Genomic DNA, 17,840 nt, shown 5'->3' with positions numbered 1-17,840 from the left:
AGTGCTCTGAAATTCTAGGTTTGTAAACTTCCCAACCTCAAAATGTTTCTTTGCAGTGAATTGCATTTTCCCAATTATCTCAGTAAGTAACTACATATCAGTTACTCAGTCATTGAGTTTGGACTTAGGATTCTCCACTATACAACTCACAGAGTGGATACATCCAGAAATATGGGTACGAACTACATTTCTTACTTTTCTTCATTTGCATATAGGCCACTCTAACTGGCAGGATCCTCGATGTGAACATGAAGTAGTAATAGCAACTGAATAAGAATCTGTGCCCAGGACACTTTTCAGTGTGAGTGTCTGAATAAATCACAGACTGATTTAATTTTGCCACAGACACCTTCCATCTCAGTGACACCACCAAACACGTCAGTATAGCAACTAGAACAAAAAGCATCAAGAATTCAACATAAGGAACCTATACTATAGAAATGCCAGTGTATTGATACACTGTTATAATGTAAACCTATCCACAAATCTGAGAACAGCACTTATCCATTAAGAAGTCTTAGTCTTGTTTTCTCAAAATACCTATTTTATTGCTTAGAACTCTGTGTTAATTCTGAAAGTCATGAGTCTAAACGGCACGAAAATTCAGAACTTCTCTTTTTTTTTTTTTTGAGACAGAGTCTCACTTTGTTGCCCAGGCTAGAGTCAGTGCTGTGGCATCAGCCTAGCTCACAGCAACCTCAAACTCCTGGGCTCAAGCGATGCCCCTGCCTCAGCCTCCCAAGTAGCTGGGACTACAGGCATGCGCCATCATGCCCAGCTAATTTTTTTCTATATATATTAGTTGGCCAATTAATTTCTTTCTATTTATAGTAGAGACGGAGTCTCGCTCTTGCTCAGGCTGGTTTAGAACTCCTGACCTCGAGCAATCTGCCCACCTCCGCCTCCCAGAGTGCTAGGATTACTGGTGTGAGCTACCATGCCCAGCCTAAATTCAGAACTTCTCTATAATTCTCTGTAGTCAAATGTGGAAGACTAAAGCATAAAACCATTTTCTAAAAATTACAACCACATACATAATAAATATGCTCCCCAAATTAATGGCTGTGGTTGTAAGAGAAAGAATCTAGACATCTGAGAACATTCAATCCAATATTCACTAGAATTAGGACTGGGGAAAATACATATCAAAGAAGATAGATATAGACATAGATATAGATATAGGTATAGATATAGATATCTATATCTGGAACCCAATTCCCCGACCCAGGGTTTTTTCATGTAAGTATTTTTTTTTTAATTAGGATGTTATCAAATATATAATACAGGTAACTAAGCAGGGTTTAGAATACTTCTTTCTTCATAATCTTTCCCCTCATCTATCCAGTCAATCCCCTGCCAAGACAGCCTCCAGTGTGTGTCTTTATTGGCACATTGATGCCGTATATTTGTCCTGAGCGCTACTATGCTCCAAAAAAGAAGATCATGCATTTAATACAGGTGATATATATACTCTTTGGTTGTTTACTTTTAAGAATCACATCAAATTAAAGGATATTTTAAGCACCATCTGCTCTCTTGCAACAATGGGCAATAATTTCCTGATTTTCCATGTTTTAAATTAACAGGTTCTTGTATTATTTCTGCAGTTGGTATTTTGTTGTGTTGGGTTTGTTTTGTTTTGTCTTGTTTTGTTTAATGTAGCCCACCTTGCCTAAGTGCATTCTTAGAAACCCAGCTGGGGTTTTTTTTTTCCCCTTTGTTACTCCTATTTGAATTTCCCATTATCTTAGAACTCTTGACTAAAGCCACATATTTTTTTTTTTTTTTTGAGACAGAGTCTCACTTTGTTGCCCAGGCTAGAGTGAGTGCCATGGCGTCAGCCTAGCTCACAGCAACCTCAAACTCCTAGGCTCAAGCAATCCTTCTGCCTCAGCCTCCCAAGTAGCTGGGACTACAGGCATGCACCACCATGCCCGGCTAATTTTTTTTTTTATATATATATATCAGTTGGCCAATTAATTTCTTTGTATTTATAGTAGAGACGGGGTCTCGCTCTTGCTCAGGCTGGTTTTGAACTCCTGACCTTGAGCAATCCGCCCGCCTCAGCCTCCCAAGAGCTAGGATTACAGGCGTGAGCCACCGCGCCCGGCTAAAGCCACATATTAATAGCTACTTTTTCCTGTCCTGTCTTCCAAATTCAATGGAATACTCCTTTACGAAGCCAGAGAAATGTGTTTCTAAAGGAACTTATTAAAAAGTGTATTTGAACAACATAATCCTTCAAATATACAGACACAGTTACAAAAGCTGTCCTTCATTAAAAAACAGAAACTACAAAGGCATTATAAATCTCCTCCAGTATGAACTGTAGTGGAATAAACTGAGATGGCAGGTGTGGGCACAGATCATCAACAAAGACAGGACTGGACGTGTGCTCAAGCACCAGGCCCACCTACCATCTGCTCTGCACCAAGGGAATGCAAACAGAGCCATGAACTAAGGCATTTGTTTTCAACGTTCTGATTTGTTAACAAGATCTGTGCAATGAACTCTTATGCACTATTGTGGTTCTATGATGCCTCTCAGAAAAAAACTCCACTGTAAACCACCTGTCATATTCTGTTTGGATAAGCAACAAATTTATCTAATAAATATCTACACTCTAAAAATGCTTTACTTGACATAAATGAAAAATACATTAAATGGAATGATACATTAAAAGGAAAGATATTGTAAAACAGTATATACAATATTGATCAAATCTGTGTAGATTTTTTAAAAAGATAATGAAGAGCTAAACAATTAACTGTTAACACTCTTTTAATGAATTAGGAAGAATGTCACTTCCAATTCCATTTATAAAAATAAAAAAAAAAAAAGGAAGAATGTCACTAAATATTTTTCTTTTATTTTTACAAATTTTAACAATGGATATTTGGGTGATAATATTAACAGCCATGGTGATTTCCTTTCAGATGCTTTTCTATAAAATTAAAATATTACAGTACATGGACATACCATATTTATTCAATGATTCCCATATCACTGGACGTTTTAGTTATAATTCGATTTTCACTGATGAAACTAGCACAATAATCATCTGCTCCCTGCACTTCTGTTTATCTCCTGGACGTGTAGACATGGGTTAAAGAGCTTGAAGATATTCACAGGGACTGATGCACAATGCCTACCTGCTTTTCAGGATGCTAATGGAGGAACAGAGTGCCCATTCTACCTGAGCAACTATATTCTCCTCAGCAATGATAATTTTCCTTTTATCTTTGCTAATATGATAAGAACAATAAAATCCTTCATTATTGTTTTGAGTACTATATACGTTTGAACATTTTTTCAATTTTATTTACCTGCAGAAAAGTTTTCATGCCATTTCAATAATCATCAGAACAATTTTTTAATTATCATTAAAAATTAAAGGACAACTCTGCATTCCCTGAGAACTGGGAATACTCTGCCAAGAATCCCTGAAAATTATGACTAGATCTTATAAAAAAATCTTTTATAAAAGTGAGTTAGCTAGCAACTAGCTGGTTTTTTGCATGAATTCAATCAAAAACCTGGAGTATGTGTGAACTACAGTCAAAGCTTAGCAGTAATCTCTAACATCCACAATGGTTTCCTTCCAAGGGTTTTATAAAACATGGCCTTTCAATTTCAACACAGGACACCAGAGCGCCAGTGTGTTTTTGAAGATATAAGCAATAGCTCCTTTAAATTACTCCTCTAGTAATTTGAATTTGGTGCACAGAACCCCAAACATTGTTAGTTATTGTCACTTCTCTTCGTACTTCTTTTCATATTGCCTTCATTTTGGTGGAAAATACAACTGAATGGGTGTGAGAAATCAGTAGAAATATATAAAGCAGCCCATCTGCACAGCCTGCTGTTCCCACTCATCCCGCAGACGCTGTTCCCACAGACACTGCTTCTCGGCACCTCAGGCCTGAACTCCGCCAGTCTTCCCCAAATCAGGATTCAGGGAGTGCCCTGACGTAGAAATGACTCAGGACCAATCAATTCTTAAAAATGTATTCAGCAAGAAAGGCATGGTATAGGAGAGTTCCCCATCAGAACTCCTCCTCACCACAGCCCATCAGGCACAAGTGAAAGCCCTCTTTACAGGTAGGAAAATTAAGGCTCACAGAGAAAAGCCATTTGTCCAAGGTCACACAACTCTGCCAACACAGAACCAGAATTCCAACACAGGTCCATGGGATTAGATTGGGTTTCTGTTCACTTACACTCAAGGTAGCCATCAAGACAATTATTAAGGAAGGAAGTATTCTGATGATGGAACAATGTACATGTGTATTTTTGACAATGTTACAAAAAATAAAACATTGGCCTGCTTTCTCCGGGCTTTATTTTAAAGAGAACCTTTTCATCTCTTTAGTCTGATGTCCAAAGCACGAGCTTTAACCTAGGTCTGGTATCCCTTATGATTACAGGTTGCAAACTTCAGTGTTTCCATGTCTTCATCAAGAAAGACAGACAAGCTTCCCATTACTGTCTAAAAGCAAATTGGCATTTCCCCACATGTCCCCACCAATCCTACCCTCCTTTCTATTTGGTCAGGACTGGCCCACTAATCTGAAATTAGACCAGTCAGTTCCACCTCTGACTCAAGGTCAACTCTCCAAAGTAAAATTCTAGAAGAAAGATAAAGTAGAAACCCAATCTAAACCTACATACACCTACCAAGTCCTCACCACCACGATGCAAGGCGTTAATAATTATTAGGCTCCTGGATGGGCGTGGTGGCTCACACCTGTAATCCTAGCACTCTGGGAGGCCACGGCGGTCAGATTGTTTGAGCTCAGGAGTTCGAGACCAGCCTGAGCAAGAGCGAGACCCCATCTCTACTATAAATAGAAAGAAATTAATTGGCCAACTAAGAATATATAGAAAAAATTATCCGGGCATGGTGGCGCATGCCGGTAGTCCCAGCTATTCGGGAGGCTGAGGCAGCAGGATCGCTTGAGCCCAGGAGTTTGAGGTTGCTGTGAGCTAGGCTGATGCCGTGGCACTGTAGCTCAGGCAACAGAGTGAGACTCTGTCTCAAAAAAGAAAAGAAAAAAAAAACATTATTAGGCTTATATATTTAATTTTATTTATTTTTCATAACAACTATAAAGAAGCTATAATGCCCATTTTACATGTGGAAAGGACAGACTTACAGAGATTTGTTAAGTACTTGCTCCCAATCTCACAGTTAAGAAACAGAAAAGGCAGAATTAAGTGTAGCTAAGAATTTGTACCCACTACGACCACACAATATTTCCCTTATACAGGAAGAAAATAAAGCTCAGAAGAATTACATACTCAGCCTCCGAAAGAGCACAGAACTGAAAGACAAAGTATTTCACTCTCCAGAGTGTCTACTGCCTACACCATCTGCGTTTGGGCTGGCTTAAATGATTCTGACAGCAATTCTCTATTATAGTTGAGCTGTATTTCTATTAATAATTATGTATATTAAAGGAAAATGCAAGATGCAATTAATTTTATAAAATAAATTTTTACATGACCCAGGGGACAAAAAGCATGCCAAATTTTTCTTCCTGAATATATTTTTCTAGCCTTTTTCTAATATATTATAAAATAACAAAAATAATTATAAGATATATATGTGTACAGGGAGGAATGCAGAGAATTACACAAGTTTGTGTATATATATATATATATGTTTACTAACCCTCATACCTGGCCTCCCAAAATACTGATGTCCTCAGTATTGGGATTTCATTTCGTCTTCGTCTTCTTCTTTTGAGACAGAGTCTCGCTCTGTCACCTGGGCTAGAAGAGCACAGTGGCATCAGCCTAGCTCACAATAACTTCAAACTCCCGGGCTCAAGTGATCCTCCTGCCTTAGCAGCCCTAATAGCTGGGACTGCAAGTGTTCGCAACCATACCCAGCTAAGTTTTCTATCTTTAGTAGAGGCTAACTTTTTCTACTTTTAATAGAGACAGCATATTGTTTTTGCTGAGGCTGGTCTCCAACTCCTGACCTCAAGCCATCCTCCTGCCTCAGCCTCCCAGAGTGCTAGGATTATAGGCATGAGCCACTGCACCTAGCCTCTTCATATTTCTAATAACATTACAACACAAAGCTAAAACTTCCCTTATGAAACCATTTATTCATTGATCATACTAAAGTAGGATAAGTATCAAAATATCAACTGTAACAATGAGACATGAAACTATCATAAAAACAGCAATCAGCATTATAATCCAGAAGATACATAAGTATTAATATTACCCTTACTTAAAGATAACACTAGAGGCCGGGTGTGGTGGCTCATGCCTATAATCCTAGCACTCTGGGAGGCCAAGGCAGGCGGATTGCTCGAGGTCAGGAGTTCGAAACCAGCCTAAGCAAGAGTGAGACCCTGTTTGTACTATAAATAGAAAGAAATTAATTGGCCAACTAATATATATAGAAAAAAATCAGCCAGGTATGGTGGTGCATGCCTGTAGTCCCAGCTATTCAGGAGGCTGAGGCAGCAGGATTGCTTAAGCCCAGGAGTTTGAGGGTGCTGTGAGCTAGGCTGACGCCATGGCACTCACTCTAGCCTGGGCAACAAAGCAAGACTCTGTCTCAAAAAAAAAAAAAAAAAAAACCCCAAACAAACAAAAAAGATAACACTAGAAAAATGCAAAGTGATCAACACAAATGAAAGACAAAAATAATGGCTCACAGAATTAACTATAAGCTCTAAATTTTATAGACAGTGCCACAAAGAATTAATTAATGCTCTAAACATACTCTTAAGTATAGCAGGGAAATTCTCCCTCTTAGGATACTTCAGGGTATCTAGAGTGTTCAGAAGACACTCTTGTTTTTCCTTCCTGGTTTCAGATAGAAGCAAAACAATATTATTGGTCATAGTTTTTAGGGGGATAAAAGGATAGCAAATTAAATATAATAGGCATAGCTAAAATGGGGAGAGAACTAAGCATAGTTTAATATGCTTTTGATCACAAAATACTAGTATAGTGATATTTCTCTATTCTTGTAGCATGTTCTCTTTAAACTGTGAAAAAGGCACAGAGAATTTCTAAGACAGTGAAATTACCCTGTATGATAGCACAATGGTGGATCCGTGCCATTACACATATGTCTAAACCCACAGGAGATACAACACCAAGTGCGAACACTGATGTAAATGACGTGCTTTGGGTGATAGTGATGTTCAATGTGGAATCATCAACTGAGGGAAATGTGTCACTCTGGTAGGGGTATCAGTAATGGGGAAGGCCGTGCACCTGTTGGGGTAGGAGTATATTGGAAATCTCTGTACCTCGCCCTCATTTTGCCGTGAACCTAAAACTGCTCTAAAAAAATATTTTTTTAAAGGGCACAGAAAAGATACTCACCAATACTATAACGCTATACCATCAGGTGCCATGAATTATAAATAAAGCAGAAAGCAGAGGTAAAAAGGGGGGAAATGCAGAATATAAAACCCCTACACTGCTGAAGGCCATATTATATAAGCCATATCAGACACTTAAAATTAGAATTTCTAGAATGTTAAATGAGCAATAAACAAAGCAGTCTACATTTTCTTTCCTTCACATGCCATAAGAATAGAGAAAAATCATTTTACTAGTATTTTGTGATCAAAAGCATATTAAAATATAACCTAGAGACTCACCACAAAAATGACTCCTGATTGTTTTAATAAAGCCTGTCCAAGTTAAAGATTGTTTTGGTAGGATGCTGCCTGATTCAAGAAAAATCTAATTTAATTTAGGAGAAGAATTGAAATATAAAACAGAATGAACTCCTATCACGGCACTTATATGCTGGACAATTTAATAGCTGAAATCCATTCCCGATTAAAGGGAAATCAATTTCAAAATTCTATCATCTCTTTTGAAACTTGTTCACACATTAGAGGATTCAAATGTCAGAATGCCTTAAAATTAGATAGTGAAGTAATGCTCCCAGCGTTTATAAGAGAACATTCCCAGCTCTGAGGTGCAGTTTTTCAACTTTCTGACATATCATGTTAACATGTTATCACTTAAAATAAAAGTAATGCAAAATAAAAGATATCATTTTGGTGTCACCAACTATTACCTTTCCTTCTAAGAATATTATTTATCCTGCCATAGTAAGTCTCTCTCACTGCACACACTGTAATAAATACACTGCTTCTGATGGTGTAGGCTAGATATGACTGTCCCCAAGACAATGATTCTTTTTTACTCAAGAAAATCGGTACAGTAAATAACTTTTCTTTCCTTCAAGACAATCATAGTGCTTGAGGGTGCCGAAACAGAAAAACAAAATATCTCCACAAATGTCTCCAAACAGTCAAGCTGAAAATCTAAGCCAAAGTTTCATTTAACAGCCTGTCAGTTTTCTGATGTGAAGCTAATGAATGCGGTGGCAAACAAATCCATCAAACCTAACATCAAAACAACTGCACTTCATCCCACCAAACGGAAAAATGAAATACAACCTGCGGGCCAGTGCTTTGATCCAACCCAGCCAGCAAGCAGACCTGTGGGTGTCACCACAGCAGCCGCACAGAAGTAGTCATGGACTCCACTGCACCACGGAAGGAAAGAATGCTTCAGAAACGAAAACAGTCATCGCAAGCATGCACGAAGGTCTTATTTTAATTGCTAACCTAGCTGTTAACATATTTTCAAATCTGTATCAGGAAAAAAATAGCATTTAACTCTAGATTACTCCAACATTCACAAATAAAGATTCCTGAAATGAATAATTAGATGATATGTTCCACTTTACCACAATTTCACAAGTGGAGGTTTATCAACCTTTTGTTCTTTCTGAAAAATCCCTAAAGAGAAAAAAAAATGACTTTCTTTTTTGTGCAAAAATACAGTACAAGCCTATTGCAGAGAACTTACCTCAACTCTGCCAAGGTCAGCAAGCAAGTGGGCACAAGACTATAAGAGTACTCTCAATTTTTTTCAGTAATGATCTTGCCTCTGATAAATGAAGTGGGGAAAAAGTACATAACTGCCCTCTTAGGTAGGTTGGTCCTGCCAAATGCAAGACCCTTTTGTTCTGGAGCATCTTGCAGGATTTGGCTATACTATATTTGGAAATCAAGGCAAGACAGCGTGTATCACTGAGAAGAAGAGAAGCAAAGAGAGAAAGGAGAAGTATGGTAAGGGCCTGGGGCATTATCAGAGATTTTTAGAAACAGGAATGGTCAAACTAATTTGTTATCAATGCTAAGAGGTAAAAGTCCCCTCACCCCCACCTCTGCTTATTTTTCCCATATCTTCTACACAATCTATACACACACACACACACACACACACACACACACACAAATCTGTGTGAAAGATGAGGTAGTTTGTAAGGATGCTTTGAAAAAGGACCATCTGGATTAAAGCACTAAAAAACAGAGAATATACCCACTGGCACTGAAATATCCACAAAATACAATCATTTTGCTAAGAATATCAAACCTCCAGGAATTCGTTAAAATTTGGAAGAAGTGTATTTGGGCTTTGCACAAACAAAAAAATGGAATTTCAAATCAACTGAAGCCAGATTTTAAAAGCATGGATGTTTTCTTAAACATCACATATCAGTAGATCAGTAATAAATTCCAGTGAAAGCCACAGAAGCACCCTCTCCAGTCCTACTCCAGGGATAGCAGCAAAAGTCTCATACTCCAACAAAAGTCAAGCAGCTAAGGGCAAAGAAAGCAGTCCTTGAACCCTTGCCAGTACCAACTCTACTCTCACATCTGTTCTCCTGGGACAGATTATCTTCTAAGTGATGAACTCATAGAAACATACATGGTTCCTGGCACATAGGATACACGCCTAGTCTCAATAAATAGAGCTTGGTCCCTACCTACTATCCACTTGAAGGATCTGAATATGTTCCTACTGACCAAAGCCTGTTGGCTTATGATCAAAAAAATCTTTTATCAGTGAACATAGGGTTATATTTTCAAAAGCTAGTTTTTTAAATTAAAAATAGCCTTTTGTAACAGCTCTCTCCTGAGTCATCAAAGTAAAAACATTGGTTTATAACACAGAAAATTATATATATTTCATATCATACATATGAATTACTTATATGTACATATAATATGTACAGACCCCACACTCTGCACTACGAACATACAGATACTACATCAAGTGCTTTTATATACTCAAATCAACCCCAGACGACAAGTGAAGCAGGTGGCACCCCTCAACAGTGCCTCAACTATGAAAAAGTGCCAGTATTTTTACAATAATTATAGAGTGTATCCCATCCTCACTTATGGACAATGACATTTTTTACTGTTACTATTTAGCATAAATTGAAGAAGGCAAAGAATTGAGACAAATTAACAAAAATGGGCATCCTCAAAGCTAAAAGTCTTTTTATTGCAATTCATAATTAATTCACTGCACATTATTAGTCCCCAGCAAAACACATAAAATTGTGCCCACTGCACAAATTTATCAAGGATTAAAAATACACACACACAATACAGCAAATTCATAAAGTTAACTAAAGACTCAGACTTGGAGATCAAAAATATGTGTCAAATAATTGATTAAAGACACCAATATCTGGAAAAAATGTCATCTTACCACACTGTAACATAAGAGAACTTGTTAAAAGAGAATAGCCAAGAAAACATTAATATTGAAGGTATAATTTTAAAAAGCAAAGGATGTTTTAATGAAAGCTTCAAAACTAGATCTGTTACAAGTTTAGCTTCTTATTTTTATGCAGAATAACTAAACCTGGTTACAAATTCCTACCATATCATCAAGTCAATTATTAATTGGCCCTCTCTGCTAGGCAGGTATTTCTGCCTCCCACACCCCGAACAAAGATGTCCTCATCCTAACCATAGATGTTTGTGAACATGTTATCTTACATGACAAAAGAGATTTTGTGAATTGTTTGCTCTGTAATGTAGGGAGGGGACTACATACAAAAACTGGAGAGAAGCCCCTAGGAACGAAGTCTAGTCCCTGGCTCACAGTCAGAAAGGAAATCAGACCTTAGTTCTACAACTGCAAGGAAGTGAATTCAACCAACAATCTGAAGAAACAAAGAAATAGACTCTTCCCCAGCATCTCCAGTAAGGAATGCAGTCCTGCACACACCTTAATGTTTGGTGGCAACAGTGGGCCTATAACCTGCAGAACTATGACATAATAAATGGGTAATATTTTAAACCACAAAGATTTTGGTGATTTGCTACAGCAGCAACATACAACTAATATAGTCTCAGATCAGCACTACCTGGCCAAAGGAAGGGAGGGGTGGTGACAACATCCAAAAATATATCAAATGCGTGCAGTTAGGTCAATTTTAAATTAGCTGCCCAACAAAGCGTTACAGCGTTGAATATCTTGAACCCAGAACCAAAGAAAGCATAGACCTTACTAAATTGAATGAGTAGATATTCACACAAAGTTCTTTTCCTTTCTCCTTGCAACAAATCTGTAGGGCACAAGGAGAGGTATTTCTAATTTATATATGAAGAATAACTGACTTTCCTATTATTACGTGGCTAGCCCAGTAGACAAGTTGGGCCTCAGATCCCTGCCTCCTCCAAGGTACACCACTTCCTAATATTCCCACAATTGCAACGGGCTGTGTCAGCTGGGATTTCATACAGAAAGACCACAGATCTCACTTCTGTGGCTGCACTCCACTCTGACTCTACTTCCACATGGAAATGTGGAAACACCCAAAACTCTTCGCATTTTAGCTACTCCCCAAGGCTGAAAGGTCCTCTTTTAGCCAATACCACGAACTAGCTCTGAAACCTGTACTAAGAAACATCAAGCAATTGTTGTGGTGATATGAACATGTGATAGCCTATGTCAACCATGAAAGGTACACACCATAAAACATCAGATCTTTTTTTAACTTCGTGGCTACAACACTGTTAATGCAGCTGGAAGCATAACATTTCTGCAAAAGCCCTAAAGTACATACTCTAAGTATTCTATTCATTATTAGGTTTATTATAATACACAGGATGTTTAATGGGAAGAAGCACTTCTGTTCTGTTCTTTCTAAATTACCCCTCATAAATAAAATTACTCAGAACAGTAAAGTCTTCTAGTACTAGGGCTTTCTTTTACATCAAGAAATCATTCAAATGTTTCCTGGGCTGCCAAACAGCTATACTTTTATTTGTATTTTAACGTATTAAGAAATTTTTTAAATACACATGTAAATTAAATCTAGAGTTGTCCTCCCTGAATATAATTTCTATCCAAGTCCACTCTGGTTCCACATGCAAGTTTTATCAATGTAGAATGAATGATATTCAGTAACGCCATACAATGGCCAATATAGGGCACATAATCTTTATTTATCATATTCTACTAAATCTATATCAACTTTGCATACTCTGTAAAATACACAGTTTCATTTACAAGCTGCCCTCTGCCAGCACTTTTGCCTTAAAAGCTACAGGAAAAGCAGCAGAGCTAATAGAAACTACCACCACTTTGAAGATGTCCTCTATTTAACACCACAGGGAGAAAGTAATTAAATTTCATAAAAGTTGTTGCTTGTGAATCAAAATACATAGTATGTGGACTAAATTAAATATATGGGCAAGAGATCCAAAATTTTATACCAAATTTAACATGAAACTCTATTTCCTGTTAAAATATGCTCTACATTATTACTTTTAAGAAATTCATTTCTGTACTAAAGGCAGTTTTAATTCTTTCTACCATCCTCCCTCAATCTCTTATTACAGTTTTACCAGACACTCCCTTTTATAAATTGTTGTTTTCTAAGCCATGAATTGAACAGGGAGAGATCTACGCCTATCTAACATGAAGCCACATGAAACCACTGGAAAATCTTGTAAAAAACCTAATTGTTGACCTTAAGAGAGAAAGCAAAAACCTATTACATAAAGTTACCTAATAGGGTAAACTGTTTCATATTAATCTCAAAACAGAAAAATGTAGCCACAATTGGTAATATAGCCTACATTAAAAAAAATGTATCTAGTCTAAAATAAATTACTGTGATGAGAGCCACAGTGACAATGGACAATGAGGAAATAAATGCTGCACACAATCTTAGGCTTCCCACTACAATAACAAGAATACACATTTAATTTATGCTTTATTTCTGAGGTCTAACTTACCAATTTAGCAACTTTTCCATAGTCAATCCATCTGACAGTAGCAAAATTTGTAGATTCTGCACAGTTGAAACCATGATTAAAACCAGCATGATAGCCATATGGGAAAGTGATCATAAATTCACCAGCCTCCTGTGTGATCTGCCAAGAAAGAAACATATAATATTTTGTAGTAATGAGACTTCTCAAAATGAGAATACAATTAAAATATATTTTTTAGCAAAAACAAAGAAAAATTGCTATGACATCAGAAAGAAGGTCCCCAAGATTCTTTATTTAATCCTTTAATAGCATTTTTCAGGAAATTTTAAGACTTGTCTGAATAAAATATGACCTTCTAGTACTTGAGGTCAATTGCTCAATCCATAATTAAAGCTACCCTATTTATTTAAAAATATCTTCAAGTTATTCAAATAAATTTGTTCATATTAGCTATCAATGTTTACACTTTAATACTTTACAAATTTGCATTACCAGAGTTATATGTAAAAGACATATCATAACTGACATTGTTGCAGTTAGAGATGAAAAAACTGGACAGGCTAGGCTATAAATTCTTCTTAATACAGAGTTGGTGGTATTTGTCAAGTTATTCTTTCGTAACACTTTGAAAACATTCAATTAACTGTATTCCATTTAATAGTAAAACTTCTACTCAAAGAATTATTCAAATAAATTTATGTATGTATGAGTACATTTTTAAATATAATTATAATAACCTGCATAAATAAGAAGCCTAAAAACAAACATGAAAAATATATTTATTCTGTTCCTATTTTAAAGATATTTATTGTTTCATAATCACCAAAGCAACATAAAATATACCACAGATTAGAGAAAAAAGTAAAGCAAATTTTTAGTGTTACTTATTTTTAAAAATTTACCTACTCAATACTAGATCATAAAATGTATTACTCACTCCTTCAAATGGAGTAAAGCATATTTGTTTTCCATTATCTGATCTTAAAATATTTCTAACCCAGCAACAATTGGAGTGAAGTCCTTTGTATCTCTAAATTCTTCATGTTGGTGCCAAGTAACATAAACAATGCTCATAGGATTTGGGAACTGAAGCACAGTTTCTCCTTGATAACATTTCTAATGTATCTGTTCACATTCAGAGCCTGTATTTAGCCCTGATAATTAAAATTTTTAAACCATACTTTTTTTTTTTTTTTTGAGACACAGTCTCACTCTGTTGCCTGGGCTAGAGTGTTGTGGCGTCAGCCTAGCTCACAGCAACCTCAAACTCCTGGGCTCAAGCAATCTTTCTGCCTCAGCCTTTCCAGTAGCTGGGACTATAGGCATGCAACACCATGCCCAGCTAATTTTTTCTGTATATAAAACCGCACTTTTAATTATCCTACTGACTAAAATAAAATCTATTTATATTTTCTTTAATTGGGACATAATTTATATACAGTAAAATGCCCACATAGTAAATGCACATATTTGGCCAGTTTTGACAAATGCATATACCCATATAACCCATAAGCCTATCACTTCCATGATCCAAGAAACCTCCCACATGCCTGGCCTTCACAGTTCCCGGGCCACCCATATTCCCAACCCCAGTAACAACCACAGTTCACCATTGGTTAGATTTTCCTATCCTAGGACTTCATAAAAAGGAAATCATATAATTTATTTATGATCAGCATGTTTTGAAGATGCATTCTTTCTCTTGCTTGTAATCAATAGCTTACTAGTATTTACTGATGTTCCATTCTGTGAATATACCATGCTTTGTTTATCCTTTCACATGTTGATGAAGGTTTGAATTGCCAAGTGTTTGCTTTACAGAATTAAAAATATACAGCTCAACAAACCTGTGGTACATGACTGATAATTAGGAATTTCTCTAAAATCTAAAACAAGTATAGTTTTCAGAAGGAACTAAAAATGAGAAAGAAGAATTAGGGTGAAACACCTCCTAGGTGCTGTCACCTAACCGAGGAATCAGATGTGATCGCTCACTCTGTTGATCCACCCTCGGAATGGATTTGTGCATTTCTTATGGAGAAATATAAATTTCTTACATTATTACCACCTTTATTCTTTGCTTCTCTATTATCTCCTACCCCATGACTTCTCCCCCCCAATTGTTAAAGTGCCTTGAAACCAAAGAGTATATTGTATTTATCATTTACTCTCCATCATAGTTGTCCACATGGTCTCGTTGGTCTGACTATGAACGATCTTAAGAAAGTATTCATGAATGCTTGGAGAATTTCACCATCAAAATGGACATAAAACATCTACAGGGATGTCCCAGTCATGTACTCAGATGGTGGGCAGAAAAAAATATAAAAAAAACATAAAAACAAGATTAATATTCAGCATCCAAGACTGTCAAAACTAGAATAGGTACCATTTTGTTTATGAATAAATGGGAAAATGGAGTAAGATTCTATCATAATCTTAATAAAAATAAAATTCAGAGGAGATTCCACAATGCAACTCTCACTGTCAGGATATTTCTCTTATACCTACTCTAAATTAAAGCCAGGGCAGTGCCCTTTCCGAAGGTATCCAACTGGAGTAAATGATTCCCGTGGTTCATTTCAGTCCTAACATGGCAAGAAATAAGTATATGGGTAAATACATGTGTGTAAACATACAGGAGACACACTGTATAAATACAGGTGCACACACTGCAATCCAACTGCTATTCTAGAGATGCTAACATGATGTGGGGAGAGTACTTTTTTCCCAACAATTCTGAAATTTGCCTCATGACACCCCCATCCCACCAATGAAACCCCAGAAGAATGTGTTCTGCAATGAGCAGCAGTTCAGCTGTCACTTGGCAAAAGAGACAGGCTTACTACTGGCCAACATGGTTCTAGTTCCATTGCTTTTAGCCACATGAGAACACAGCCCAATTTTTACCTTTCCTGGTCTCACTGAATCTCGTTAATTAGCTAGGTGCTTCTTCCTTCTTCCTTGTGTTATGTGATAAAACAAAACTCACTATGCTCAACTGTTTCTACTCCTACTATAAAGGTGGGAGAGGGATAAGACTGCTGCCACTGGATTGAGGAAACTACATTTACTGCTCCATGGAATCCCACCTACAAGCCATCTCTGCCCCATGTAGAAAGTCCTGCTCTTGCCATGATGAAAAACAGCAATGGCTCCTACTGAATTCAACTCTTAAATTTTAGACCTTTGTCATTTCTAAAAATAGGTGTGTGTCAGTTTGCCGACATATAAAGCTAATTTACTGCCTCTAGGGTAGTAAACTGATAAGAAAGTACAGGGACAAAGTAAAACAAGTCCATTTTATAAGACTAAAACAATCATCACAATCTCATATCATTAAAGAAGTTGGAGAGGGGAGTGCACACAACCTAAAAACAGACATAGCTATTTATTACACAGATTTTTATGAGTATGTATGTATATGTGTACATTAAAAGAATGAAAAAACATATTTCAACTGATAAACAAGCACCTAAAGAAAGAGGGTTGAGTTGAGAAACAAGAGTGTTACTATGCAATGTCTACTATTAAAGGACCTTATAGATTATCTCTTTTCTTCTTCACAATAACCCTATTAAGTACTCACTATTATCCCAATTTTAAACCTGAAGAAGCTGAGGCTCAGAAAAAATTATGTGATTGACCTGGAATGAACTTGGGAGGCTTAAATCTGCAACCTGTGCTACCACCTTCTACTCTGCCACATGTTACATTATCATAATCAGAGAATAAGCTCCTTGAGGAGCTTATCTGGGTGGAGGCAGAAAGAGGAAGCGGTAGGAGTTCACAGGAAGCACCATTGCCAATCTACCTTCTAAGTCCCTGCTGTCTCACCATCTCAGGACTGATACTCATCCTGCCACTTTCCACAAAAGCCATGAAATGGCCCATCCACAAAAGGCCAGATGGGGGAGCCTGATGCATCTAATTATCTACCACACAGGAGTTGGAGAGCTAGAGCCCAGAAACGGGGTGTGGGGTCCCTGCCTCCTTCCCCACAAAGGCTGGAAAAGAGATCCAGGCTTTTAAGGCAATGAACCAATTCCACAGCCCTGCAGCTTCACGCGAATCCCACTCCACAGACCAGCCCTAACCCATTGCCAGTACCTAACACCAGCCCTTAACCCACAGAGAAGGTTTTTATGTCTTGGGGGCACTAGTCCACTCGTTCTCTGCCTTCTACTATCCCAACTTGAGTCCAAGTACCTAATGAAGCAAATGCCAATCATCTAAAATAAACATCCGGCAATTTATTCATAAACAAAACAGTGCTACAGCCCATCCCCAGCTCCTCTCACACCACAAGCATGCATCAAGGGTGCACATCTCTGGGGCATTTTCCCTCAGATAAAAGTGTATGAGTAAAAGCAGTGCTGAGAGCACGCTCCCAAATGTGAGCCTGGCCCATGCACGACTGCCCCATGGACAGCCTGTGGGGGCAGGAGCCACTTCAAGCACAAGAGTGATGCTTGGCACCTGGGAAAGTTTCGCTTTAATCCCACCAACCCCAAAATGAGGCCATATTAAGGGCCTAAGATGAAGAAGATGATTTTAGTCACAAGTGAAAAGCTTCTAAGGTAGGAAACAGCAAGGATTATGGGGGGGAAAATCAAATAAGAAACAGAGAACAAAGAAGAGGTATTTTTTAATGTTTCTGCAAGTAGCTAAGTACTTAATCCTCCTGAGAGTGAGAGAGCTTTTATTTATCTGGTCAAAACTTTTTTTCATTTCAGCTTCTTCACATAAAAATGT

General features: G+C 37.3%; 1 protein-coding gene across 5 annotated transcripts in view; it reads right to left on the bottom strand.

The window, feature by feature from the left end:
• Positions 1 to 17,840, bottom strand: part of KDM4C (lysine demethylase 4C) — a 367,466-nt gene that overhangs the window by 241,552 nt on the left and 108,074 nt on the right. For all 5 annotated transcript variants that reach the window (XM_012738388.2, XM_076008693.1, XM_012738394.3 and 2 more), the window contains one exon: positions 13,107 to 13,244. In XM_012738388.2, the coding sequence (XP_012593842.1) occupies positions 13,107 to 13,244 (138 nt within the window). The remainder of the gene's footprint in view (positions 1 to 13,106; positions 13,245 to 17,840) is intronic.

The sequence above is a fragment of the Microcebus murinus genome, chromosome 12 (assembly GCF_040939455.1).
Source record: "Microcebus murinus isolate Inina chromosome 12, M.murinus_Inina_mat1.0, whole genome shotgun sequence".
In the NCBI taxonomy this organism is placed as follows: domain Eukaryota; kingdom Metazoa; phylum Chordata; class Mammalia; order Primates; family Cheirogaleidae; genus Microcebus; species Microcebus murinus.
Note: the sequence above shows the minus strand (reverse complement) of the source record. Positions and strands in the feature narration are given on the sequence as shown.